General features: G+C 41.7%; 1 protein-coding gene across 6 annotated transcripts in view; it reads right to left on the bottom strand.

Annotated features, from left to right (window-relative positions):
- Nucleotides 1-26674, bottom strand: part of LOC118641604 (CREB binding protein) — a 149398-nt gene that overhangs the window by 58535 nt on the left and 64189 nt on the right. For all 6 annotated transcript variants that reach the window (XM_036278906.1, XM_036278910.1, XM_036278904.1 and 3 more), the window contains 2 exons: nucleotides 5020-5260; nucleotides 3608-3721 (listed from right to left, as the gene is read on the bottom strand). In XM_036278906.1, coding sequence (XP_036134799.1) covers nucleotides 3608-3721; nucleotides 5020-5260 — 355 coding nt within the window. The remainder of the gene's footprint in view (nucleotides 1-3607; nucleotides 3722-5019; nucleotides 5261-26674) is intronic.

The following is a 26674-nucleotide window of genomic DNA, read 5'->3' as shown; positions in this document are numbered from 1 at the left end:
CGACCAGGCTAGGTAGCGAGCCAGTGGAGGTATTCAAAGCAATAGGCTGGAAGACTGCTGACTGACACACTGTCAATGGGCTCATGCTGAATGAGTAAATGGATTCAGTTCAGCTCTGGAACTGACCCTGTAGTATCCCTTGACAGACTTGTGGATTTCTGAGTTGTAAAACCCATGGTTTCCCCCAGAGAATGACTAAAATCTCCTCAGCAACTCCAGGACAAACACCCAGCTCCTTCAAGGCATTCAAAGAGGGGCATCTCAGCTGTTCATGTGCCAATCACCTGGAAATTTGTTAAAATGCTGATTCTAATATAGAGCCTGGGGTGGGGGTGTCTGTGCCCCTGGTCTGAGGACTACACCCGGAGTAGGAAAAAAACCTCACTGATGATGCAGCATGAGTTCTAACAGGAAATTTGGTCACACACACACAGCTCTAGTCCTCCATGCCACCCTATGAGCTAGAATCTACTGGGAGTCAGATGCCAGGACTGACATTAGATATACTCCTTAAGAAGGCCTAATTATTCAATAAAATCAGATTATCTCTGTAAGGGATGAATAGCCTGAGATTAGTGATTACAGAATCTCTAGAAAACAGAAAAATCAAAATCTCAACTACAAGGCTAAATAGGTAACCAATGGTCTGAGTTTCATTCCAAATAACATCAGACTAGCTCTATAGGTGATTCTAGCAGGTTCCTAGAAACATCAATGAGAGAAGTCAGATAGTAAAATGTGTGCATCAGGGTAAGGTAAGCATCTGTGGGAAACCCTGCCTAGAAAGCACATAGCCTTGGTGTCACAGGGCACATGCTCCACAAGTGGGCAGAGTTGGGTCTGAGACAGTCCCCCAGGGGGCCTCACCACCTAGGTACAAATAGTCCCTCTCTCCCTGAATTACCTCGTTTGCACAGGAACCTCTGAGTCCTGTCAGATCCTGCCCTTACAGGCATGTCAGCTGTGCTAACACTGTGCTATCTAGAATGTTCTTCTATTGTTACTTTACTGAAATTGGGTTCCATCAAGCCTTACTCTCCCAGCAAACTCTGATCCTCTCCTCCAGGATTGCTAATACTAGTGACTTCTTTCTGCCTTGGTACCTGCGAGTGATATCATCATCACATCATTTTAATGTAGATATTCTGACTCTGGAACCCGACTTTAAGGTACTAGAAGGTCGAATACACATTTCTTCTCTATTACACACATGGTAAGCACAATTTGTTTTAAGAGAGTCGAAAAACACCAACAAACATTTACAGGAAAGATATCACTGAAACTTTCTCACTTACATCAAACTCTTCTATACTCACAAAACTACTGTTACAGCCAAAGGAACACACTCAAAGTTGAAACTTAATCTGAGAAGCATTCAATAATTTTCTAAATAGAAGCTTTTATTTCTTTCATGAAAATTACTAAAATTTTGCACAAAGTTAATCTAAATATGCTCCATGACTTTACATTATAAAATCGTCCTGGTAACACCTTACATTATGACTAGTAGAAACACTGTGGTTTACCACTTCAGAGAGCACGCACCGGATTAATTGTCACAACAGCCAGGCAGTTACAAGGATGTTTAACATACACACACACAAAACCACATACAGTTTTTTAAAAACGAAAACCACATAAGTGTTTCTTAAAAAGAGAAATCCTAAAAGTTTACAATCGTCATGGTGATATATACTAAAAACAAAAAGGTCCCAGAAAAGCCATACCTCTAAATTAAAAGTTCAGAATGAAGTCTTTAGCTCAATATTCACAGAATTAATACTGTACAACTACAAACCTGACAATGAATTTTAGCCCTTAAAAAACCTATTACTGAAATGCTTCCTAAAACACAAGAAATTATAACCATCACAATATAATAGTTTAAAAAATGGCTTTATACTAACTTGGAGGAAAAACAGACTATATTCTTTTAGAACTACTGTCCCAAATATCTTGAGAGCTTGTTTGGAGGTTCTAGCAGGGGAGCGCAGCTACTCATATACCCTTGACCGAAGACCGGTCCTCTCCTCTGGGGGGAAGGTCGACCTCTTCGACCGAGCGTGCAGCTTCGGGAGGGACGAACATGGATCGGTTGAGGGAGGAGGGGGACACCCGCCTAGCCAGCCAGATCAGCCGAATCAACCCTGGCGATCAATGGGGTGACAGATGTCGCAGCCAGATCGCCCTCACATCCTGTCCCAAATATCTTGTGTTCTAGAAGACCCAGATTCCTAGACTTTCACTTTATATAAGATATATCCAGAAAAATTGTTATTAATTCAAACTTTGGTCATCAAAACATAATTTAACTTATTTTGGAAAGTGACTTTGAAAGGAAACTTAAGTATGACTCCTGTGGAGAGGAAAGGCCACTAACAGGCCCATGACCCCAGAATGTCTCTCCTATGTGACATGGACACTGTTGAGCAGAGTCAGCACACTAGGCATCCTCTCAGGATGGAGGCGAGTTGGACTTAAAGGAAAAGCACATGGGTATCACCGGTGCTCCACTCCCTGACACATAGGAACAATGTGCTTTTCCATCTTTCCTTGTGCCACTCGCAAACAACCAGAAAGAAAAGCAGCAAACATTCTCCAGGTAGCAATGGGGTCATGAAGATGATCACGAAGAATGAGAGTAATGAACACGTAACCACAAACAGGGGAGGGTGGCAAGATGGCATTGACAAGATGGAGAAAGACTAGAAAGACTATGCTGTGCTCAAAGTCACAGGGAGCAGCTCCAGTCAGACATGATATCAAAGAGCACATTCTATCTGTCCAAACTCAGGGACACACCCAAGACCACAATTTTACCTCTAAAATGACAGGAAATGACTTGAAATTGGGAAGAGATGCTCATCTTTTCACTGCTCTGATGGCTACAGGGAACCCCTGGGAGCCACACACAAGCCTCCTGAACAGGGATCACTGCTTAATGGATCAATCAGCTAAAGGCTACACAGATGAAGCCAAAGAAGGCAAAACAATGGGAATGATCAGAATGCGGCCAGTCTGGGGCAGACTCTCAATCTGTACTGAATAAATTATTGGTTATGTAAATAGGACTGGGAATTGCAGCTCCATGGAGGATGGAAACTTCCCAAATGTCTACATGTGGGATTCTATACTGACCCGGCCTGACTGACTCGTCTATGACACAGACCCCAAATTTACTTTAGGATAAGAGGATTCCGATTCCAAAAGAAGCATCCCTCTATTTCCCCTGCCCCACCCCCAAAGTCACTGCAATTATAATGACGCAACATTCAAATCCTCAGATACTGAGTATCTGTCAAGAAATAGGAAGAGTGGTCCAGTTGGTGATGATCCTCTCTTCCACTGCTCCACTGCTGCCAATTCTAACACAAAGGGGTGGTGGTGGCAGGGAATGAAATTCCAAAATGACCACGCCCACTGAGCACAATGAGAATCTGTCCACTCACTAAGCTTTGCTTCATCCTTTGTCACTGTATGTCTTTACTTGCTACTATACTTTGTGGTTCATAATTTCTGCCCTGCTTCCTACCTATGCTTCTGTATTCTCTTCAGAAATAGCTTATTTTCTCATCTCCAAGCTTCTCTACCCCCAATGCTCACTTACTTTGTTGGTTTCGCTTGTCACTGGCATTTTTCAAAGGGAGGCAAACAGGGCAGTCATGTCGTGTGCAGTTCTTCCAATGAGAGATGATTTGTCGTGAAGATGCACAATGGGCAACTATGACCAGAAAAACAACGAGATGTTATTTTTCTATCCAAATCGTCACACTTTCAATTACACCTAAATTATAATGCCAGGTTCCATAAGAAAATGGTAACAAGGGTAACCATTACACAGTACAGGCAGTCCTCAACTTACAAACAGGCAGTTTTCCAAAAGGTTTGTAAGTCGACTGTTGAGAATTCCAAACAAAAACTTCCCATAGAAGCAATGTTATGAATGATGGTGATTAAGGTTCAGCTCACAAAACAAAAACAAAACAAAAGCTTTTTGACCTGAAGTACCAAACAACTGGAAGGAAAGGTAGAATAATTCTGTACTATCACTATATAAAATAAAAATGTTACATTATGTTTAAGGATGAAACCATCTAAATACTCTTATTGAAGAAATACAGATAGAGAAGCAAATGAGAAGTCTGTGGAGATTCTGAAGGAGGCCTGGCCTCCTTCAAAGTACTTGAGAGGGTAATTAAACCTGATTATTCTCAGTCTTTATCTTCGCTTCCATACGAAGGCATTGCGATTTCTTTCTAAAGGTGACATAACCCTTTTCGGCTTCTCCATCAGGGTAAGGGTTATGCTGGGGACTCACAAATGTCACAAAGGGAGAGAGGGAGATCAGGGAGAGATTCTCCCCAAGGTTTAGGAGCACAAGAAAGAAAAAGAAAGAGGGTCAAGATTAGCGGAAAGTATAGTAGTTAGTAAGAAACACTTTCTTTGGTAGAATCAAGGGGTCTGCCATAGAAGAGGGGGAAGGGGGGCACATGATGTGCCGGAGTCACCACCTCCTTGAGGGGAGGGAGGTGGCAGAGATGATACGGTGCACACAGTTCCCAGGACAACTTCCCTGGTATCCTGATTAGCTTCAAGACGCAAGTGTGGAAGAGCAAGGCAGTGGGCCCTGGCAGTCTGAACACGACACAGCTGCAAGAGAGATGCTCTTGGTGCGAAAAGGGTGTGTGCATGCATGTGTGCGCTACCCTGCCCAAAAGAGAACCATGCTATAGACATTTATAATGAAGACTGTGCTTAAGAAGTGACACGTGTCTTCTGTGACAGAGGAAGGAGGAAAAGAACAAATGCAATGCACAGCCTCATCTAGTATAAAGTCACAGAATATTATTATAAAACCAAATCGCCTTTCTCTTCAGCAGTTAAGTGTTCCAGTGGCATCTGACTGGATGGTGTGTGAAGATAGAGATTGCAAGAACCTTATAACAAGAGAGCTGCCTAATAACAAGGACAAATTTCATCCAAAGCGTTGCCAGTAGGAATTCAGAAAATGGCACTTACCTTGACAGGCTTTCCCAGCCTGACAGTGTGTCATGTGATTCAAAACATTTTTCATAGTTCGACAATGTGGGAGAGAGCAGGCCCGAACCTCTCCGTTTGCTTGTTCTCGTCTCTGACATTTATGAGCGTGAAGCAGTAGAACCAGCTGCTGCTGTATCAGTTTGCGTTTTTCAGGATCTGCAGTGGGGCCCGTTGCAATTGCTTGTGTGGGTACAATTCCCACTGATGTTTGCATCTGAGACTAAAATAAAACAAATTAATAAACATTTTAATAAGCTTTTAGAGTTCCAATTCATGTTCATTAATTATTTTTCAAACTAATGTTAAAGTTGATGGATAGTATCAGCCACAGAGAGAAGGCAGCTGGTGTGGTTCTCTTTAATTTATCAGAGACTTTTAAGAAAGATAAAGAAGCAAAGAAATAAACCAACTGAGAAGCAAGGCTGATTCAAGTTCGCTTGTGTATGATTGTCTCACAGCAAGAAAATGATGCTTAATCTTAACTGTAGTAACCCAAACCCAACTCATTCTACAATATATAAAAATATAGAAAAAGCTATGTATTATATTAGGTTAAACCATATGAAGCTATTGTTTCTGTAGGTCTAAATGGCCAAACATTGTCAATTTCATATGGTTCACATAACTGAAAAATATCTGGTGCAGAAGAATAATGAGAGTCACCCTCTGAATTTCATGATCTTGTGACCAGAAGGACAATACTTATAGTATTCATTACCTGTCCTAAAAATTAATACAACACTTATTTTTAAAAAATGTTTTTATTGATTTTTTTTTTAAGAGAGAGGAAGGGGGGGGAGAGAGAGAGAGCGAGAGAGAGAGAGAAACATCAGTGTGAGACCGCTAACATCAACTGGCTGCCTCCTGCACAGGGATCCAGCCTACAACCCAGGCATGTGCCCTGACCAAGAATCAAACCGGGACCTCTCAGTCCATGGATCGATGCTGAATCCACTAAGCCACACCGCTTGGGTGACACCTAATTTTTTTTTGATGGTAGTGATTTTTTTTAAACTTATCTTTTTTTTTTTTATCCTCACCCAAGGACATTTTTCCATTTTTTGTACAGATAGAGTGGGAGGAAGAGAGAGGAAAAGAGAGAGAGAGAGAAACATCGATGTGAAAGGGACACACTGAGTGGCTGCCACCCGCACGACCAACCAGGGCCGGGGACAAACTGCAACCGAAGTACATGCCCTCAGTGGGAACTGAACCTGGGTCTCTCGGGACCGCAGGCCGACGCTCTAACCGCTGAGCTAAACCGGCCAGGGCTTAAACTTATCTTTATTGTTGAATGTATTACAGATGTCCCTCTTCACCACCCCCCCAAACTCCCTCCTGCTTTCCCCACACTACTGTCTGTGTCTATTGGTTATGAAAAATGCATATAAGTTCTCTGGTTTCTCTCTTCCCACCCCACCTCCCTCCTTCACTTTGAGGTTCATCAGTCTAACAACCAATTTGTACTTCTTAATCCTTCCATCTTTTTCACCCAACTCCCCTTCCATTTGGCAACCAAAAAAATTCTCTGTATCTATGAGTCTGTTTCTGATCTGCTTGCTCATTTTGTTTGCAGATTCAATTGCTGATAGATATGTATTTATTGCCATTTTATTGTTCATATTTTTTAATCTTCTTCTTCAAGATTCTCTGTCTTTAACCTTTGGCATTTTGATGATAATGTGCCTTGATGTGGACCTCTTTGGGTTCATCTTGTTTGGAACACTCTGTGCTTCCTAGACTTGTATGTCTCTTTCCTTCACCAAGTTAGGAAAGTTTTCAGTCATTATTTTTACAAAAAGGTTTTCAATTTCTTGCCCTCTCTTCTCCTTCTGGCACTCCCATGACGGGAATGTTGGCACACTTGAAGTTGTCCCACAGGCTCCTTATACTATCCTCATTTTTTTTGGATTGTTTGTTCTTTTTGCTGTTCTGATTGGGTGTTTTTTGCTTCCTTACATTCCAAATCGATGGTTTGCTTCTTGGCTTCACCTACTCTACTACTGATTCTCTGTATTCTTTATTTCAGTTAGTGCAGGCTTGGTCTCTTCAAGTCAGTGTCATAAAATAGAGAGGAATCATGATAAAATTGAGGGTGGGGCCTCAATTGGGTCCTGATTAGTGCAAACCAGGTATAAAAGTCTTTTTTTTTTTTTTAATAACTAGAGAATTCGTGTATGGATTTAGGTATTCACAGATATTAAAGAATTATCAGTCATTTTATTAGGTGTTCGTTTCCCTCTGCTTTCTATGTTTGAAATTTTTGTAGATGCAAAAGAAAGAGACCTAAACAAGGATCACCTTATATTTCTCACATTCTGTATATCATTCCTGTTCATTTCTGGTTGGACATTTTTTTTTTCTGACTAGTCCTTTATTATGCTCTTGAGGCCCTCGCTAAGTTCACCGAGTGTCCTTATAAGCAATGTTTTGAATTCTGCATCTGTTAGATTGCTTATCTCCATTTCATTCAGTTCTTTTCCTGGAGTTTTGTTCTGTTCTTTCATTTGGGACATGTTTCTTTGTCTCCTCATTTTGGCTGTCTCCCTGTGTTTGTTTCTATGTATTAGGTAGAGTTTCTATGTCACCAAGACTTCCTAGGATGGCCTGTTGTAGTAGGTGTCCTGTAGGTCCAGTGGCACAGCCTCCCTGATCACCCAGCTGGGCCCTCAAGGTACACTTCTTGTGTGGACTTTTATATCCTTCTGTTGTAATTGAGTCTTGATTGGTGGTGGCACATCAGTGGGAAGGTTTACTCAGGCTGGTCAGCTGCAAGGACTGGCTGTGCCCACTAACCACCAACCTCTACCTTGGATGACTGGCTGTGCAAGGGCTCACCACACAGAGCAAGACTTACTTCAGCAGTGCTCTGGTGCCCCAAGTCCGTTCCTCAAGTGTGTCACTTGTGGAGGTGGTTCGGTGGTGGTGCTTTGATGTGGTTTGAAGCTGTCTACTGGGTGTGCTGGCTCTGGGGCAAGGTAGCCACTGCCTGTGTCCTACCCAGGGCCACCAGGCATAAGCTACAAAGCGATCTGCAGATGGCTGTTTCTTGTGCCTGGTCAAGGGTATGTACCTGGGTTGCAGGTTCGATATCTCGCCCTGGTCAGAATCATGTGGGAGACACTTCCAGGTGAAGCCAAGCTGTGAACCAAGGCTGGCTGCTTCTAGTGCCTGACCTGGGACACCTTAGCAAGAGGTATGGGACTCACTGTGGCCAGATGCTGCTTGAGAGAATTTATGAAAATATGAAGCAAGAGCCCAAACAGGCCAATCCTATGGTAAAGCCACTGGTAACAATTTGGGTGGGCCAGAAAGTTGAGTGGGGCAGGGCCTCAGGGAATCACCAGGGCGGGGCACACAGTGTGAGCCAGGCTGTTGGAGTGCCAGAAATGGCAGCCGTCTGCCTGCCCTGTGGGGGAAGGGCTCACCGAAGAAACAAGGCCTCCACCAGAATGTCTGCCTAGGAGAAAGCTGCCGCTCCAGTCCTTACCCCGATGCCAAACAATTCAGTTCTTCCCCATATGTGTCTGCTGCCTTTCAAGCTGCCTCCCCTCTCCATGCTGGAGCTCAGAGAGAGCTGGTCCGAGTAAGTCTGTGCACAGGCCCTTGAAGAGGAGCTGCCTGGGGCTCCAGCAGCCTTACCTCCCTCAGCCTCAGTTCCCACTGGTTTTTACAGACTTCCCTGACTGGCACTGGAACCCTGAGCTGGGTGCCTGGTGTGGGACCGGGACCTGTCACTCCTCAAGGAGGACCTTCACAACTGAGGTCTCTCTCCTGATTTTTATCCACCACACGTGGGTGTGGGACCAGCCCGTCTACCTCCGCCCCTCCTACCAGTCTCGATGTGGCTGCTTCTTTAATTTTGTAGTTGTAGGACTTCCATTCAGCTTGATTTCAGGTGGTTCTGAAGGATGGCTGTTCTGTACTTTAGTTGTAATTTTGATGTGGTTGTGAGAGGAGGCGAGTACCATGTTTACCTGTGCCATCGTCTTGACCGGAAGCTGACTGATACTTATCCTTAATACAACCATCCAGTACAATTGCTAATGCTTATAAAATGCTTTTCCTTCCATTATAATTTCTACTCAGACAGCTGACAATATTTTCAAAAAGTATTTGCTGATCTGATAAAGATACGGAAATAGAGTTTAGCTGCTTTCATCCTTTAAAAACAACACGCCAGCCCTGGCAGGTTTGGCTCAGCGGTTAGAGTGTCAAACCGAGGGGTCATGGGTCTGATGCCTGGTCAAGGGTATGTACCTGGGTTGCAGGTTCGATATCTCGCCCTGGTCAGAATCATGTGGGAGACACTCAATCAATGTTTGTCTGTTTCTCTCTCTCTCTCTCCCTCCTCCCTCCCTCATCTAAAAAAAAAAAAAAAATCAATGGAAAAATATCCTTGGGTAAGGATTAACAAAAACATAAAATAACAAGCCAGACTGGTTGTACCTCTTAACTGCAAAGAAAATAGAAAACGTGATCTATGGAGTCTTCTTATTCTTTACAAACTACCAACATTCTTCAGATGAACTCTAGTGTTCTTAACAACCCTCTCTGCCTTCCCTAAAGTAAACCACCACTGTGACTCTTCAAATTACGAATCAAAACCATGCACTTGGAATTAAGAGAAAAAAAACTATAAAATGGCCAAGAGACATATAAAAAAAATGTTCACCAGAGAGATGCAAATTAAAATGACTATGAGACATCACCTCACACCTGCCAGAATGGCTGCCATCAACAAATCATCAAACAAAAAGTGCTGGAGAGGGTGTGGAGAAAAGGGAACTCTAGTACACTGCAGGGCAGGAAGAGATAAACCAAAGAACTTGTATGCATAACCAACAGACACAGGCAACAATGCAGTGAAGGCAGAGGTGGGGCAGGGGCAAGAGTGGGGAGGGGGATGTCAATGGGGGGAAGGAGGGACATTTTTAATACTTTCAACAATAAAGATGTATCAAAAATACATATTCCTTGCCCAGCCAGTATGGCTCAGTGGACTGAGCATCGTCCCATGGACTGATGTTTCTATCTCCCTCTCCCTTCCTCTCTCTCTAAAAATCAATAAAAAACATAGTTAAAAAATAAAAAAAAATTCCTTCCTAAAAAAAAAAAGTCTCCTCCTCCATCAGTTTATTCTGGAAAAAAAAAATGTCCAACCAGAAATGAACAGGAATGATATACAGAATGTGAGAAATATAAGGTGATCCTTGTTTAGGTCTCTTTCTTTTGCATCTACAAAAATTTCAAACATAGAAAAGCAGAGGGAAACGAACACCTAATAAAATGACTGATAATTCTTTAATATCTGCGAATACCTAAATCCATACATGAATTCTCTAGTTATTAAAAAAAAAAAGAAAAGACTTTTATACCTGGTTTGCACTAATCAGGACCCAATTGAGGCCCACACCCTCAATTTTATCATGATTCCTCTCTATTTTATGACACTGACTTGAAGAGACCAAGCCTGCTATTTCTTTTTTAAATATGTTTTTATTGATTTTTGAGAGAGGAAGGGAGAGGGAGAGATAGTTGCATTGATGAGAGAAACACCAATTGGCTGCCTCCTGCATGCCCCCTACGGGGGATCAAGCCTAAAACCCGGGCGTGTGCCCTGACCAGGAATTGAACTGGCGACCTCTTGGTGCATGGGATGCCGCTCAATCCTTGAGCCACACTGGCTGGGCTATTTCTTTCTTTCTTTTTTTAGTCCTCACCCAAGGATATTTTTTCATTTATCTTAAGATAGAGACAGAGGGAGGGAAAGAGAGAGAGACACATCGACTGGCTGCCTCCAGCACTATGCCGAACCAGGGCTGGGGATGAACTGCAACCAAGGTACGTCCTCTTGATTGGAATCGAACCCGCGACTCATTGGTCTGCTGGCCGATGCTCTAACTGCTGAACCAAACCGGCCAGGGCCTATTTTTTTTTTTAAATCCTCATCTACAATTTTTTTTTTCCCTATTGACTTGAGAGAGAGAGGAAGTGGTGGGGTGGGCACATCGATGTGAGAGAGACACATCCACTAACTGTCTCCCGTATGTGTGCTAACCAGGGCCAGGGATCCAACTTGCAACCCATGTATATGCCCTTGACTAGTAATTGAACCCAAGACCCTTTGGGGCTCGGGCCAATGCTCTCACCACTCCACTGAGCCACACCAGCCAGGGCAGGGATGTCTTTAATAGTGTCTTTTTTTTTTTTTTAATCTTCACCCGAAGACATTTTTGTATTTATCTTCAGGTAGAGCAGGAGGGAGAGAGAGAGAAAGAGAGAAAAACATTGATGTGAGAGAGACACATCGACTAGTTGGTACCCATACAACCCCAACCAGGGGCGGGGACAAACTGCAACCAAAGTACATGCCCTTAGCAGGAACCAAACCTGGGTCTCTCTGGTCCTGACACTAACCGCTGAGCAAAACTGGCCAGGGCAACAGTGTCTTTTGAATTATACCTGATGATATGTTAAACCTCAACATATAGAACTAGCATGGTTGGAAACTATACAGCATATTCAAAATGTGGTCTATTATCTATCTATAGATGTGCATGTATCTCAAAAGCAAACTGGAGGATGAAGCTGAAGCAAGAGCAAAATGGAAAAGAAGATATGTCTCATGGCACCCTCCCCATATAAATCTGTATACTTGTACAGCATTAATCCAGTTTGCAAAGTGCTTACCAACATGGGGTGTGTTTAACTTTCTCCTCTCTCAGATTGTTGCTCAATGAGATGAAAGGGTTGTATGAACTTTAAGTGGACTGAAATCTATGTCAGAAGCATCCTCAGACTCTATAAACTTCCCTGCTTAGTCCCCACTGCCCAGGCGGGCACTGAGAATGAAAGAAAAGTGCTTAGACAGGAACCTCCCTTTAAAACTACAGAACCAAAACTGGCACAGAGCATATATTTTATGCAATTTTGTTTGAAAAATAGTAAGAATAAAAGAGAAATCTCTCTTACCAGATACCAAAATTATAAAGCTACAGATTTCTTTACATACGTCTAGAAAAAGAAACATGTTCATTGATTCCTATATAACTTTAAAATACAAAAATAAATTTCAGATAAATTAGAATGCATAAAAATAGTTTAAAATGAATAAAAGTATTAGAAAAATAAAGAATATTTTTAGAATAAAAAAACTTAACATAAAGACATAAGATTAAGGTTTAAAAAAGGAAAAATTGGTTATTTTTGAAAAGTGAAAATAGAAGCTCCTGATATACAGGTGAGGCAAAAGTAGATGTACAGTTTAGAGTACACAAAACAGTTTATTAGTTTTCTCTTCTTTTTGAAAATCCTCATCTGAGGATGTTTTTATTGATTTTAGAGAGGGAGGAAGAGAGAAAGAGAGAACATTAATGTGAGAGCGAAACATTGACCTGTTGCCTCCAGTACTCGCCAGACAGGGGAACAAACCCAAAACCTAGATATGTGCCCTCACCAGGAACTGAATCCGAAACCCTTCTTGGTGTTTGGGAAGATGCTCCAACCAACTGAGCCACCTAAGCAGGGCAGTTTATTCTTGCATTATTATTCATTGTATTAGTTTTCATAGGAACAAGTATAAACCTATTTTTGCCCCACCCTGTATGTTGCCAAATTGTTTTCCGGAAAGGTTGTAGCACTTATTATATAAAATGTTCTACACCTCAGTGTCAAGAAAACTCAATGAAGAAAAAAATAGCTTTTTCACTTAACGGTGATGAAATGGACAGATCAACTAGATATCCACATGTAAAAAAAAATGAAGGTGAACCCCTTCTTCACCTTAAACTCAAAAAGTAATTCAAAATGAATAAAAGACCTAAATGTGAGAGCTGAAACTATAAAAAACATTTAGAAAAAGATCATAGGAGTAAATAATCATGACCTCGGATTAGGCAATGGATTCTCAGATATGTCATCAAAAGCACAAAAAAACAACAAAAAATAAATTGAACCTCATTAAAATTTAAAATTGTGCCCTGGCTGGTAAGGCTCAGTTGGCTGGGTGTCATCCAGTGCACTGAAACATTGCTGGTTCAATTCTCAGTTAGGGCACATAACTGGGTTTTGGGCTTGATGCCCAGTCAGGGGGGGTGCGTGCAGGCGGTAGTCAATTGATGTTTCCCTCTCACATGAATGTTTCTCTCTCTCTCTCTCCCCATCTCCTTTTGTCTCTCTCTAAAAATCAATTTAAACATCTTTAAAATTTTTTAAAAATGGTTATGCTTCAAAGGACACTATGGAGAAAGTGCAAGAAAATCCAAAGAATTAGAGAAAATATTTGCAAATCATAGATGTAATAAGGGACTTATATCTAAAACATACAAAGAACTCTTCTAGCTCAATTACAAAAAAAATAACCTAATTTCAAAGTGGACAAAAAGATGCTTAACAACATTAGCCATTAAAGAAATGCAAACCAGAACTACAATGAGATACCATTTTGCACCCACCAGGATGGCTACAATAAAAAAAAAAAGAGAGTAACAAGTTTGGTGAGCATGTGAAAAAAACAGAAACCTTCGTACACTACTGGAATGTCATGTGATCCAGCAATTACCCTAATAATATACCAAAGAAAACTGAAACATATGTTTACATAAAAAACGTGTACACAAATGTTTGTAACAGCATTATTCATGATAGCCAAAAAGCAGAAAACAACTCAAATGGCCATCAACTGATAAACTTTAAAAACATTTTGCTAAGTCAGCAATTTTCAACCGGTGTGCTGCGGCAGGCACACTGGTATGCCTCAAAAAAATTTAAAACATGCAATAATACCTGACTATTTGGTCAGGGGCACTGACCTGTTTTTCCTTAGACTGTCCAAAAAAACAAAAAAAATTACAACAGCCAACACAATAGTTGCCTAATGTGAATGAATCAAATTTATACCTATTCTTTTGTCAGATCAGCAAAAAAAAAATATTTTTTTGGTGTGCTATGAGATGAAAAAGGTTGAAAATCACTGTGCTAAGTGACAACAGCCAGCCACAAAAGAGCACATATTGTATAATTCCATTTCTATAAAATGCCCAAAGTAGATAAATGCATAGAGGCAGAAAATGCTGAGGGATCAGAAGAAATGGGGAGTTAATAGTAGAGGGTTTCGTTTTTAGAGTGATAAAACTGTTCTAAAATTGTGATGGTGGTTGCACAGTATACTAAATACTATTAAACTGTATACTTTAAAGAGGGGGATTTAAATTGTATATGAATATATCTCAAAAGAGCTGTTAAAAAAGTTCTATCTAACTAATCATTAAAGAAATGAAAAAAATTTTTTTTCTTTAATCCTCACCCGAGGACATTTTTGCATTTATTTTTAGATAAAGCGGGAGAGAGAGAGAGGGAGGAAGAGAGAGAGAAACATTGATGTAAGAGAGACACACCAGCCCTGGCCGGTTTGGTTCAGCGGTTGGAGCGTCGGCCTGCGGTCCTGAGAGACCCGGTTCGGTTCCCGCTGAGGGCGCGTGCCTCGGTTGCAGTTTGTCCCCGGCCCTGGTCGGTTGTGCGGGTGGCAGCCACTCGATGTGTCCCTTTCACATCGATGTTTCTCTCTCTCTCTCTGTTCCTCTCTCCCCCCCCCCCTCTACCTGAACAAAAAATGGAAAAATGTCCTCGGGTGAGGAAAAAAAAAAAAAAGAGAGACACACCAAGTGGCTGCCACCCACAAGACCCCAACCAAGGCCAGGGACACACTGCAACCGAGGTAGATGCCCTTAGCGGGAACCGAACCCACGTCTATCTGGTCTGTGGGCCAAAACTCTAACCACTTAACAAACAGGCCAGGGCAAGAAATGAAATTTTAAAAAGGCATTTTTCACCTGTCAATATGACAAAGATATAAGTGGTATTGATGAGGATATAAAGAAACAGCAATTCTCAGACAATTTCTTTAAATTGCTTTGGTGATGAAGCAATTTAGTATGGCTTGGAAAGTAGCATGTATCAAAAAGAAAAATGTGCATTTCTTTTGATCCAGTAGTTCCACTTCTTATGGGCAAAAATAGGCATCACACTTTGATTAAATTAAGAATTGGAAAACTTATAAATGCCTTTCAAATGCAGACTAATTAAACAAATTATGGCAACAGACGTAATGAAATAATATTCAGTCATGAAAAATAAGAACCACCTCTAAAGACCCCAGTCAAAGCCATGTGGAGCAAAAGAATGGCACAGCTGAGGTCTGCCCAAATCCTGACCTATAAAAAATTGTGAGATATAAAAAAGTGATTATAATAATAATAATACTACATTAGACCATTATACTTTCATGAAAAGCTGTTTCTAACATAATAAGCTAAAAAAAAAAAAAGCTATAGAATAGTACTATAGTCATTCGTTTTTTTCTTTATTAACTTTATATGTTTGTATCTGTTCTTAGAAAAAACCCTAATATTATCTGGTGGTTATATCAGGACAGGGATGGGAGCATGCATTGTTTGAATGTTTTACAACAAGCATCTACTATTTTTAAAACAAAAAAAAATTCTACTTTGGGGGAAAAAATAATTCAGAACAATCAGTAGAAAATGATGAAGACGCAAGATAAAAAATAAAATTGTAAAGGTAGTAGAAGGTAATTAAGATGAGTATTTTGTAATACAAAGGTGGTAAAGACTGTCATCAAAAAATATTTATGTAGCCCTGGCTGGTTTGGCTCAGAGGTTAAAGCGTCGGCCTGCAGACCAGAGAGTCCTGTGTTCAGTTCCCACTAAGGGCACATACCTCAGTTGCAGTTTGTCTCCGGCCCCAGTTGGGGTTGTGCGGGTGGCAGCCGGTCGATGTGTCTCTCTCATATCAATGTTTCTTTCTCTCTCTTTTCCTCCCTCTCTCTTTCCCATCCTATCTGAAGATAAATGCAAAAATGTCCTCGAGTAAGGATTTAAAAAAAAAAGTGTGTGTGGCAATGGTTCCTAACCAATCCCCAGTAAAAACCTTCTCAAATACAGATTGCCCATTCTTTCCTCCCAGAAACTATAATTGGAAAATCTAGGGTGGAGCCAGAAGCAGTTCTACTTGTTAAAGTTCCATAGGGGATGCAGTACTAATTTTAGCTTTATACTTTTCCCAGATTTTCCAAAATGAACATGTATGTACTTTTACAGTGAAAATAAAAACTGTTTTTATCCTCACCCGAGGACATTTTTCCATTTTTTGTTCAACAGAGTTGGGGGAAGAGAGAGGGAGAGAGAGAGAGAAACATAGACATGAAAGGGACACAATGAGCAGCTGCCACCTGCATGATCAACCAGAGCCGGGGACAAACTGCAACTGAGGTACGCGCCCTTAGCAGAACCGAACCCAGGTCTCTCTGGACCACAGGCCGATGCTCTAACCGCTGAGCCAAACCGGCCAAGGCAATAAAACAAAACTTTTAAAGGAAAAGGCCCATAGGTGATTCTGATGTAGTGGTGGGCCATGCCAAAGAAGGACGTGCAAGAGGACAAACTACAGGAGAATTTACACTCCCCTCCAGGACCAAAGCCATGAGAACAAATGTAAAGAAAATCAATAAACTAGGAAAAAATACTGAACACACAAGACAAAGCAAATAATAATACAGGTATTATGTCTTCTCTTCCTCTTGGCCAGTCTTTATTTCTCAAGTACTTCACACTAAGCTCTATGATCAGTGCTCATTTAATACCCAACCCCCAAGGGAGAAACTAACTCAGGGCCAGCACCACCTTACAGGAGAAGTAACTGAGGCCCAAAGGTGTGTTCTTTGCCCATGTGGTACACTCAGTGGTAGAACAGGCAGTCTAGCAGTAGGTGGGTAACATTTCTGCCACCCACCTTGATAAAGGTTTGGATCACCTTGCTTTATAAAGTGTTCTAAGAGACTCTAACAGAAAAACTGGCAAAGGACAGGAACTAAGCAAATCAAAAAAGAAATGTAGCCCTGGCCAGTTTGGTTCAGTGGTTAGAGCATCTACCCACGAACCAGAGTCCAGGATTTGGTTCCTGCTAAGGGCACATACCTCGGATGCAGTTTGTCCCCGGCTTGGTTAGGGTCATGTGGGTGGCAACCACTCCATGTGTCTCTCTCACATTGAAGCTTCTCTCTCTCTCTCTCTCTCTCTTACCCCCTCTCTCCCTCCTGCTCTATCTTAAGGTAAATGCAAAAATGTCCTCAGGTGAGGATAAAAACAAACAAACAAAAAAAATGTGTATCTCTAAACTTACAGTACTTTAATAAGACACCATCATCTGCTATCAAAGCTGAGTGACAAACTCCCAGCCTTGGGAGCATCTTGTAATACTGGTGATCTAGTACGTGTTGGAAGGCAATGTAATAGAATCCATCAAAAGCCTTAAAATATATGCAATATGCATTTCTGGAACTCAAATCAGCTCACATGTAAATCCTAATTCTAGAAGGAGAAGGCTAGCATGGTGTGGGAGTCACACTGGTTCAACTGTGATTCCCCCTGCAAGTTAGCATTTTGAGCCACAAGTAACAGCAGGTGAACACAAAGCACACTGGCCTAGTGGCTGCGGGGGTACAGCTCACTCACCCCACTCCCATCTTTCCTAGATTCAGCCACATGCTCTTTGCATGTATCTTTGTTGCCATAGTTAAAACAATCATTTACCCATGTCCATCAAATGATCTTGAAAGGCAAATCTTTTCTATTTCTGTGATATTCTGTAATTTTTTGAAGGAATCTAACATGTACTTTTATTTGGATTGCTATTGTTATATAGATTTGTATAATCAACACCAATCTCATTTTTAAAAATATATGTTTTTAATTGATTTTTTAGGGAGAGAGAGACAGAAACATTGATGTGATGAGAGAGAAACACTGACGGGCTAACTCTTGCATGTCCCTTATTGAGGATCGAGCCTGAAATCTGGGCATGTGCCCTGACCAGGAATTGAACCGGGATCTCACAGTCCATGGGGTGATGCTCAATTCACTGAGACACACCAGCTGGGCCCAACCCCATTTTTCTATATGCCTTGTATTCCATCCTAAGGATATAATCACAGATGTGCACAGGAGTACATACTGTACAACAGCTTATCCTGGCATTCTTTCTAGGAAAATAAGTTATTTTCCATTAAGTATCTCAGAACAGATTATGTCTGCAAGGGACTCCAGTGCAAACAATAGGAAGCAGAACCTGACCAAGACAGAATGGAGAATGAAAGTACTTCCTCCCGCCTCACAAACCACTACCCCAAATCCACATCAGGCTGGGATCCCTACAGATGGCCCTTCAGAACAACCTGGCCCAAAATTCTGTATCACTGATTGGGTACAGACCCACACTACTCTGACAGCCTTCCTCTGGCCCACCGGAAACTTTACTTCTCCCCAACCTCCAGCTAAAGTCAGAAAATGACACCAAAGCGAACACCAGGTGTGACAAGGGATTGCTTTGCAACGTCTGCTTGTTCTGATTCCTCCAGAAGGGCCCTAGAACAGCTGGGTATGCAAAGCTTTGGAGTCATAAAATAAAGGAAATACTCATTAAATGCTCACAGCTATCAAACTGGGAAGAAGTGAAAATCACCTCTGAGATGATAAAGATCAACTGGTAAAAAACAGAGTTTATTTTAGATGGACAGAATAATGTTTCTTGTGCTTTCTTCTTTTTGCTTGGTGTTTACTGATTAAAGAAAAAAAAAGAGATTACCTTACAATTTAAGCTTTAAACTCAATAGGAAAATAATTTTAAATTATCTTAAGTTGGAACAAAATGATTTTTAAATAACCTTCCCAATCTGAACAGTGTGATCTTACAGTGGAAAACAAATGACTAAGTCAAGAAAGAAAACTCAGCCCTGGCCGGTTTGGTTCAGCGGTTAGAGCGTCGGCCTGCGGTCCTGAGAGACCCGGGTTCAGTTCCCGCTAAGGGCGCGTACCTCGGTTGCAGTTTGTCCCCGGCCCTGGTCGGTTGTGCGGGTGGCAGCCACCCGAGGTGTTCCTTTCGCATCGATGTTTCTCTCTCTCTCTCTGTTTCTCTCTCTCCCTCCCACTCTACCTGAACAAAGAATGGAAAAATGTCCTCGGGTGAGGATAAAAAATAAGTAAAGAAAAAAAAAAAGAAAGAAAACTCGATGGGTGAGATAAAGGGCAAAGGTAGCAGCAGCACTGATAAGTGGACAGGCACCCCCCCACACCACCTCTCTACCATGTCCCAAGATCATGCCTTGTGAACTGGAGATTTCGTTTGCCAAGGTGGAGTGAATGGTTACCTGCTACTGAACAAAAACCCCCTACAAGGTAGAAGTTGCTGGATCAGTTCCAATGGATGACGGGCCAACCAGACAAGCAGATCTCAACTGAATTAAAGGGTCTTAAAAGACATCAGGCCCACTGACCAAATGCCCAGTTCAGAAGAATTACCAACTTACTAAAAACCTTTAAGAAATACTCTTCTTGCATACTATCAATATATAAAGACAGATTCTTCAAAAATATTACAGTTAAGTTTTAAAAAAATATTTTTATTGATTTTTAGAGACAGAGGAAGGGAGAGGGAGGGAGAAAGAAACATCAAAGTGGGAGCAAAATATCGATCAGCTGCCTTCTGCACGTCCCCTACTGGGGATGGAGTCAGCAACTTGGGCATGTGCCCTGACCAAGAATTGAAGCAATAACTTCTTAGTGCACAGGATAATGCCCAACCAACTGAGCCACACCAGCCAGGGCTACAGTTAAGCATTTGATAATTTGGTAAATTAATCATTTGACTAACAAATTGGTTTTAATGAATTGAGCCTTAGGGCCATGTCAGATGATTATGGAAAAGGTAAAAAGAAATTAGAGTGATTAGGACAGTGAAAAGACTGCCATGGCTCATGACTCTTCAGATATGATAAAGCACTATATTTATACTGTTGGTAGCTATGACTGTCCCCATCCAGACCCATAAAATGTACTATCTACCAAGTTCGTCCAACAGTCCCTTCATTTCTCAGAAATGCCTGGTAAATATCCCAGTAGGTGCTTCTAATAGGCAGGCAGAAGTTCTGACGCTGGTTGCTTGAAGGTATGCAGTACAGCTTGTTTAGACAAGAGGAACCTTCCTATTGGGTCTCTATGTGAAGTGAAAGAGCTGAATGTCTCTGGAGATAATTTATACTTCCACCTAGAAGGTTTCACTGAAGAAAGGGCAACACTAATCACACTCTAATAAAGACATGGTTGGTTAATGGAAACCCATATTGGAAACAAAGTTAAATGACCTTAATTGAATACTTAAAATACCTATGGTTGTGCCTGACACCAAAGAACTTCATTAAATTTTCTCAATTTATAGTTTCCTGATATTTGTAACAAATCATATTTTGTGTTTAGGCTGTGTTTCCAGCCAAAAGGAGATGAATTTAAGCAGTAGAAAGGATTTATATAGCTACTGATAAGAATTTAGACTAAAAGTTATTCTTCAAAGGTCCCTTAAACACATTTTCTCAGGTGAAGGCAAATTAAGATGAGAGTAACAGAAATAAATTCCTAAAGGTATACAAACACTTAGATTACTAATAATTGTGGGCAAATGCTTATTCCCCATGTTTTCCAATTCAATTATTAAGGCACAATTCATAGTCATAGAGTGAATTTCTACAGAATCTGCTCTTGTGGTGAAGAGCTGACATAACTGCTCACTCATCGTTTCCACAAGAAGGAATAGAACACAGGGAAATATGAGACCACCAGTGAGTTTAAATCTCCGCTTGTGAAGAACAAGGGGCTAGTGTGCAATGTTACGGAAATATGAGCTTTTCTGCAGGGAAGCCCTTGGGTACCTGAGGTTTAACTCTGTTTGGTCAATTCACACCTTGATCCCTCAGTGATCAGAGACTGGATGCAAGAGACAGAAAATTATGAGAGAACAAGACAAATAATGGTGAGGGGGCAGAAAGGGAAGCTTTCTGAAGTACTGCAGTGGACATAACGACCAATAAAGTAAGCCCACTCCAAAGAAGGATGGCTGGGCATCAGGTCACTCAAACAGCAGTGAACAATGGCTCTGAAAACATTCTACATTAGCAATTTTCAACCTTTTTCATCTCATGGCACACATAAAGTAATAACTAAAACTGCAGCACACCAAAAAAACTTTGTATACTGATCTGACAAAAAAATATAGGTATAATTTTGATTTATTCACACGAGACAGCTACTGTTGTGTTGGCTGTTGTCATTTTTTAAATTTGACAATCTAAGGGAAAAGAGGTCAGTGCCCCTGACTAAATAGGTATTACAAGTTTTAAAAATTCATGTGCACACTGGTTGAAAATCACTGTTCTACATCAAAGTCACTGGAGGAGCTTGTTTAAAACTGCAGATTCCAGTGTAAGAAAAAGAACAAGCCCATCTATTTGGCAATTATTCTGAATTGCCATAGAGGGAATTAGATGATATAAATTGGGAAACTGAGAAAAAAAAAAAATTAAGTTTCACAAATAATAGTAACCACGAAAACAGAGAGTCCTCACCCTTCCTCTAAGACAGCGATTTTCAACTGGTGTTCCCCAAGAAATTTTTAAACATGTAATACCTGACTATTTATAGTCAGGGGCACGGACCTCTTTTCCCTTAGACTGTCAAATAAAACAATGACAAGTGCCTACACAATAGCTGTTCTATGTGAATTAATCAAATTATACCTAATTGTTTTTTGTTATATTGGCAAAAACACAGAATATATTTTTTTGTATACTGCAGAATTCCAGTAATTAGTTTATGTGTGCCATCAGATGAAAAAGGCTGAAAATCGCTGTTCTGAGAGCTTCTGAACCAGGAGGACTGGGTGGGGCCCAGAAACCAGTCACTCTGATGCAGTGTGGGCCCACAGACATGTATGTTCTGAGAAACACAGACAGAATTAATTCTGAGATGCACAGTTACCTCTGCAAGGGCCACCATGGCTGATGACTTGCCACCCACATGCTGCCAGTGGCACTGTCCCAACTATGTTAATTCAGGCGGGACACAAAAGACAATTCTACAACCCTCCCCTGCAGGAACAGACTTCCACCAGTCACACTTTCCTTCCATTTAGAGATCTGAACCAGTAACTGCCTGGGAGCCTTTTCCAAATGTTTCACAACGACTAAAACAAATCCTAACACCACTCTCACGAGCAGTTTTAAATAAGCAGCACTCCTGATAAATCTGTGTTACAACTTTAAGAATGGTAAAGTCTCCAAAATGTAGTTCTTAATTTCTCTAACAAACAAAAAACAAAAGTCACACACAAGAACTTCCTATGAGAATTAACCCTTGTAGGAGACCACATCTAGGGCCCAACAGGAGACTCCTTGGAAGAACCTGATCATGAGGCTCCTTTGGGCACCAAACTTTCTCGGATTAGATAAACCCAAGATGTGTCCCACTTCTAAACAATGCTCCTTTGAAAGCAACCCAGACCAAACTGTCATGAAGGTCAGCAATGACCTGACAACTCCAGTCCCACCTGGAGCCTGAGTTTTCCTCCCTCCTGCAAACTCTCTCTCACTCTGTGTTAAGACTTTTTCTGATAAAAATAGAAGGCCAACATCATTAGGAATCAGGTGTCCTCATCTTCCAGAGAACTGCCTTGGAATTACTTTTCCTCCCACATTCTGGGGCACACGCCTCCATTGAGACAGCCAATCAGACCTCAACCCCAGTCCACAGAAAGAGGACATAATCTCCATCCCCCCCCAAACTTGCTCCAGTTTTTATCAATAAAATTTAAATACCTCAAAAATTCTTCTATCCATGTATGCTGTCCTGGAAAACCGTACAGTAAATATATGTTTTTTTTGTTGTTGTCAATTCTCACCTGAGGATATTTTTTCATTGATTTTTTAAATAGAGTGGAAGAAAAGGAGGAAGAGAGAGAGAGAGTGAGAGGGAAAGGGAGAGAAAAACATTGATGTGAAGAGAGACACATCAATTCTTGTCTCCCACACAACTCCGACCAGGACGAACCTGCAACCCAGGTACATGACCTTGACCAGGAATTGAACCCAAAACTCTATGGACGCTCTAAACGCTGAGTCAAACTGGCCAGAGACAGTGAATATATGTTTTTGTTTTTAAAATTTGTTTTTTCTTTATTGATTTTAGAGAAAGAAAAAGGGAAAGGGAGAGAGAAAGAAACATCAATGAGAGAGAACACTGACTGGCTGCCTCCTGCATGCCCCCCACTGGGGATTTGGCCCACAACCTGGGCATGTGTCCTGATTGGGAATCGCACTGGCGACCTCTTGGTGTATGAGTCGATGCTCAACCACTAAGCCACACAGGTTGGGTGAATATACGTTTAATAGTTGTGTCATTCAATTCAAATTATGAGCAATTAAAAGAGCATACATACTATTTTATAAGATCTAAAACTTGTTTCTAAAACATCCTAATTTCATATATGCTACAATGTGAAAAAAAAAATGTGCATCTTAGAATCACGAAATACGGTGAAATTTCTAACAAACTTCCAAAGTCCATAGAAAGGTAAGAAATCACAAATAAAATGGCCAAATACAGAGGTGCAATGAGATATATCTGAAAATTTAGGAAAATGTGCTAGTTGCTTTTGAACACTGTACTGAGAATATGTATGCCCTCAACAATGACACCATATACTACAGGAGCTCTGAAAGGTTCAGAAGATGACAACAGAGTACCCTCATCTGCAGGTTCTCCATGACTACAGGTTAAACTCTCAGTAGACAAAGATTTGCCTGCACATTTCAGTGATGCTCTTCTGCCCTCATCTTAATGATCTCCACTGCATCATTTCCTTCTGTTCAAACATCTTCCTCTTTTGACTGCAGGAACATCGTTCCCTTGCTGTCCCCTTTGTGGCTCCTCCTTGACCTCCTCTCTCTCCTGGTTCTCTGCCCCCTGCATGAGCTTGTTCACTTCACAGCCCTTGCTGCAATATGGTTATCAGAGTTCCCATGTGGACAGCAGCCACTCTACTTGTATGCTCACCAGTCTGCCTGACACCCCCACCTGGACATCTCACAAGCAACTCAAAAGGAACACATCTGAAATGGAATTACTGATGCCTCCCCCTTGGTCACTCCCCTCCAAGTCTGTTCCTCCTCAACTCTGTAAATGGTACCATCACCCACCAGTTGTCTCACATGGTGACCCCACACACCCGCTCTAGTGGCAAACCTCATCTAGACTCCTGACCCTACTGTGATCAAACACCTCCAGGCCACCATCTCCTCTAGCCCAGACTACTGCAGTGGTTGTTGCCACCTATAACCCTCCCTGAGCTGTCTCCTGCTTGGTCCCCAACATCCACTAACACTGCTCTCCCTTCACATGAGAGTCATCTTTCCCACTGGACTTCTGCCAGTTCCTATACAAACCAATGCACTCCTAGTGAGCTAGGGTCTTCGTGGCTTCTGTTCTCCTTCTGATCTTGCCCTCAAAATCTCCTTCTGTAGTGCAGCCTTCTCTGATGGCTCTATCTAAGGAGGTTCCTGTATCAACCTCAACCACTCCATGCTACTTAGATCTGTTGAGGCAGTTTATGTTTTGTAATTATTTTTTCTCCATTACCACCTCCCCCAAATTTCATGAAAGAAGGCAAAGTCTGTATCACACACATCTATATTCCAGTGGGCCCAGAGAGGACATTCAACAAATGTGGCAAATTAAAGGAATGTCCACATCCCCCCTTTCCTAACACGGCCCAATGATACTGGAATCCTCTAGAAATGAGAAGAAAAAGAAAAGAGCTCCTTTTCTTCGATTTGGCTCAGTGGCTAATGACCAACTGGCTTAAATCATTCAGTGAAGAGCTCAAACACAGCATCAGAATCCTGACCCTAACTGTTTGGGTACACTGAATTCAGTTGGGCTTCAAAAAATTACTCCCCAAAACTCACAAATAAATTCAAGGCTTTGTATTTCTTTTTTTCATTAACAAGACTTAGATTTTTAGTAGCTGCTTTCCCTCACTGTGCCAGATCTATGATTCCAAAGGGCCAGATGCAATTTAGAAAATTCAAGGAAGATCACATAACATGATCGAGGAACTGCAAACAAATGATGTAAGTACAGGCTAGTGAAGCACTCCCAGTGGACTCGGAGCTGCTAAAAATGACATCAGACATAATTAAAAAGAGCTCTGGTCCAGCTGGTGTGGCTCAGTGGTTGGGCATCAACCCATGCACCAAGAGATTGCTGGTTCGATTCTTGTTCAGGACACATGCCCAGGTTGTAGGCCCGATCCCCAGTGCGGGTATGCAGGAAGCGGCCAATGTTCTCTCTCAACGATGTTTCTATCTTTAACTCCCTCTCACTTCCTCTCTCTCTAAAAATCAATAAAGAAAAAGAGAAATTAAAAAAAAAAGAAAAACAAAAGAGCTCTGCCCTGGCCGATTTGGCTCAGTGGTTAGAGTGTTGGCTCGCGGACCAGAGAGACCGGGGTTTGGTTCCCTCTAAATGCGTGTACCTCGGTTGCAGTTTTATCCCTAGCCCCGGTTGGGGTTGTGTGGGTGGCAGCCACTCAATGTCTCTCTCTCTCATATCAATGTTTCTCTCTCTCTTCCTCCCTCACTCCCTCCTGCTCTATCTGAAGATAAATGCAAAAAAAGGTCCTCAGGTGAGGATTAAAAAAAAAGAGCTCTGGGCTTTGCACACAGAGCCTTAAACAAACCAAAACCCCTCAGACCCTCAACTTCCTCATCTGTAAAATGGGACAGGTAATGATGTCTTTCAAAGAGCCTGTTTTAAGAACAAGGTAAAACACAGGACATGATGGCACTCAGAAAGATGTCAGGTAAACTATGTGTGCTGGCTGCCCCAATTCTCTGCCCAGACACCTCTCGTTTCTGAACCTACAGCACGAAGGCTGTGCCTGGGTTACTCTGCCTTACCGACATACATGCTGGTAAAGCACTCCCACCCTCTTAAAGGTCTGAGTAGCTCACCCAAAGTCTGCCCTCCAAAGGTACCTGCTGTGAATCTCTCAAAGTCCACAAGTGCCCTGGTGGGAAAGTGGCAGCTAGGAAAGCAGTAAAGATGCCAAGGGAATGGGTGGAAAAAGGGAGAAGGGTGAGACAAAAAAAGAGTTAAGGAGAAAAAAAAAACTGGTTTTATTTCTGTTAGATGTCACGAAGACAGAAAGATGAGATGCTGTTGCTAACCAGTATTCCCCGGAGCAGGGGTTCTCACCTGGGGCCATTGTGGGGAGGAAGAAAGGGGGAAGGAGAGAGTGCTATGAGCATCTAGTGGGTAGAGGCCAGGGATGTTGCTGAACATCCCACAATACATAGGACAGCCCCCACCACAGAGAATGATCAAGCCCTGCATGTCAACAGTGCTGAGGGAGAGAGAATCCCTGCTCCAGACCAAGGGGCCATCCCCACTGTCTCCACCAACCCTGGCACAGGTAAAAGGAACCAGAAACCTCTTTCCAGTTAAGTCTGAATTTAACCCTGACAAATGTAGCACTTTTGGAAGTTCAGTCCTCTGGATCAGCACAGGAAGGCAGTGAATGTGGAGTAAAAGGATTTTGCCACCAAATTGTGGGTAAAGGAGAGAGGATAGGGAAGAAGAGCTGGAGAAGATTTGAAAAGAGAAAAGGAGGAAAATATTAGGTCAGAGTTTACCAGACTATAAAATACAAATGGCTGAGAAAAAGTAAATGC

Source organism: Molossus molossus, unplaced genomic scaffold (genome assembly GCF_014108415.1).
Source record: "Molossus molossus isolate mMolMol1 unplaced genomic scaffold, mMolMol1.p scaffold_m16_p_3, whole genome shotgun sequence".
NCBI lineage: Eukaryota > Metazoa > Chordata > Mammalia > Chiroptera > Molossidae > Molossus > Molossus molossus.
The sequence above is the reverse complement of the archived record's forward strand: the minus strand, read 5'-3'. Positions and strand labels throughout refer to the sequence as shown.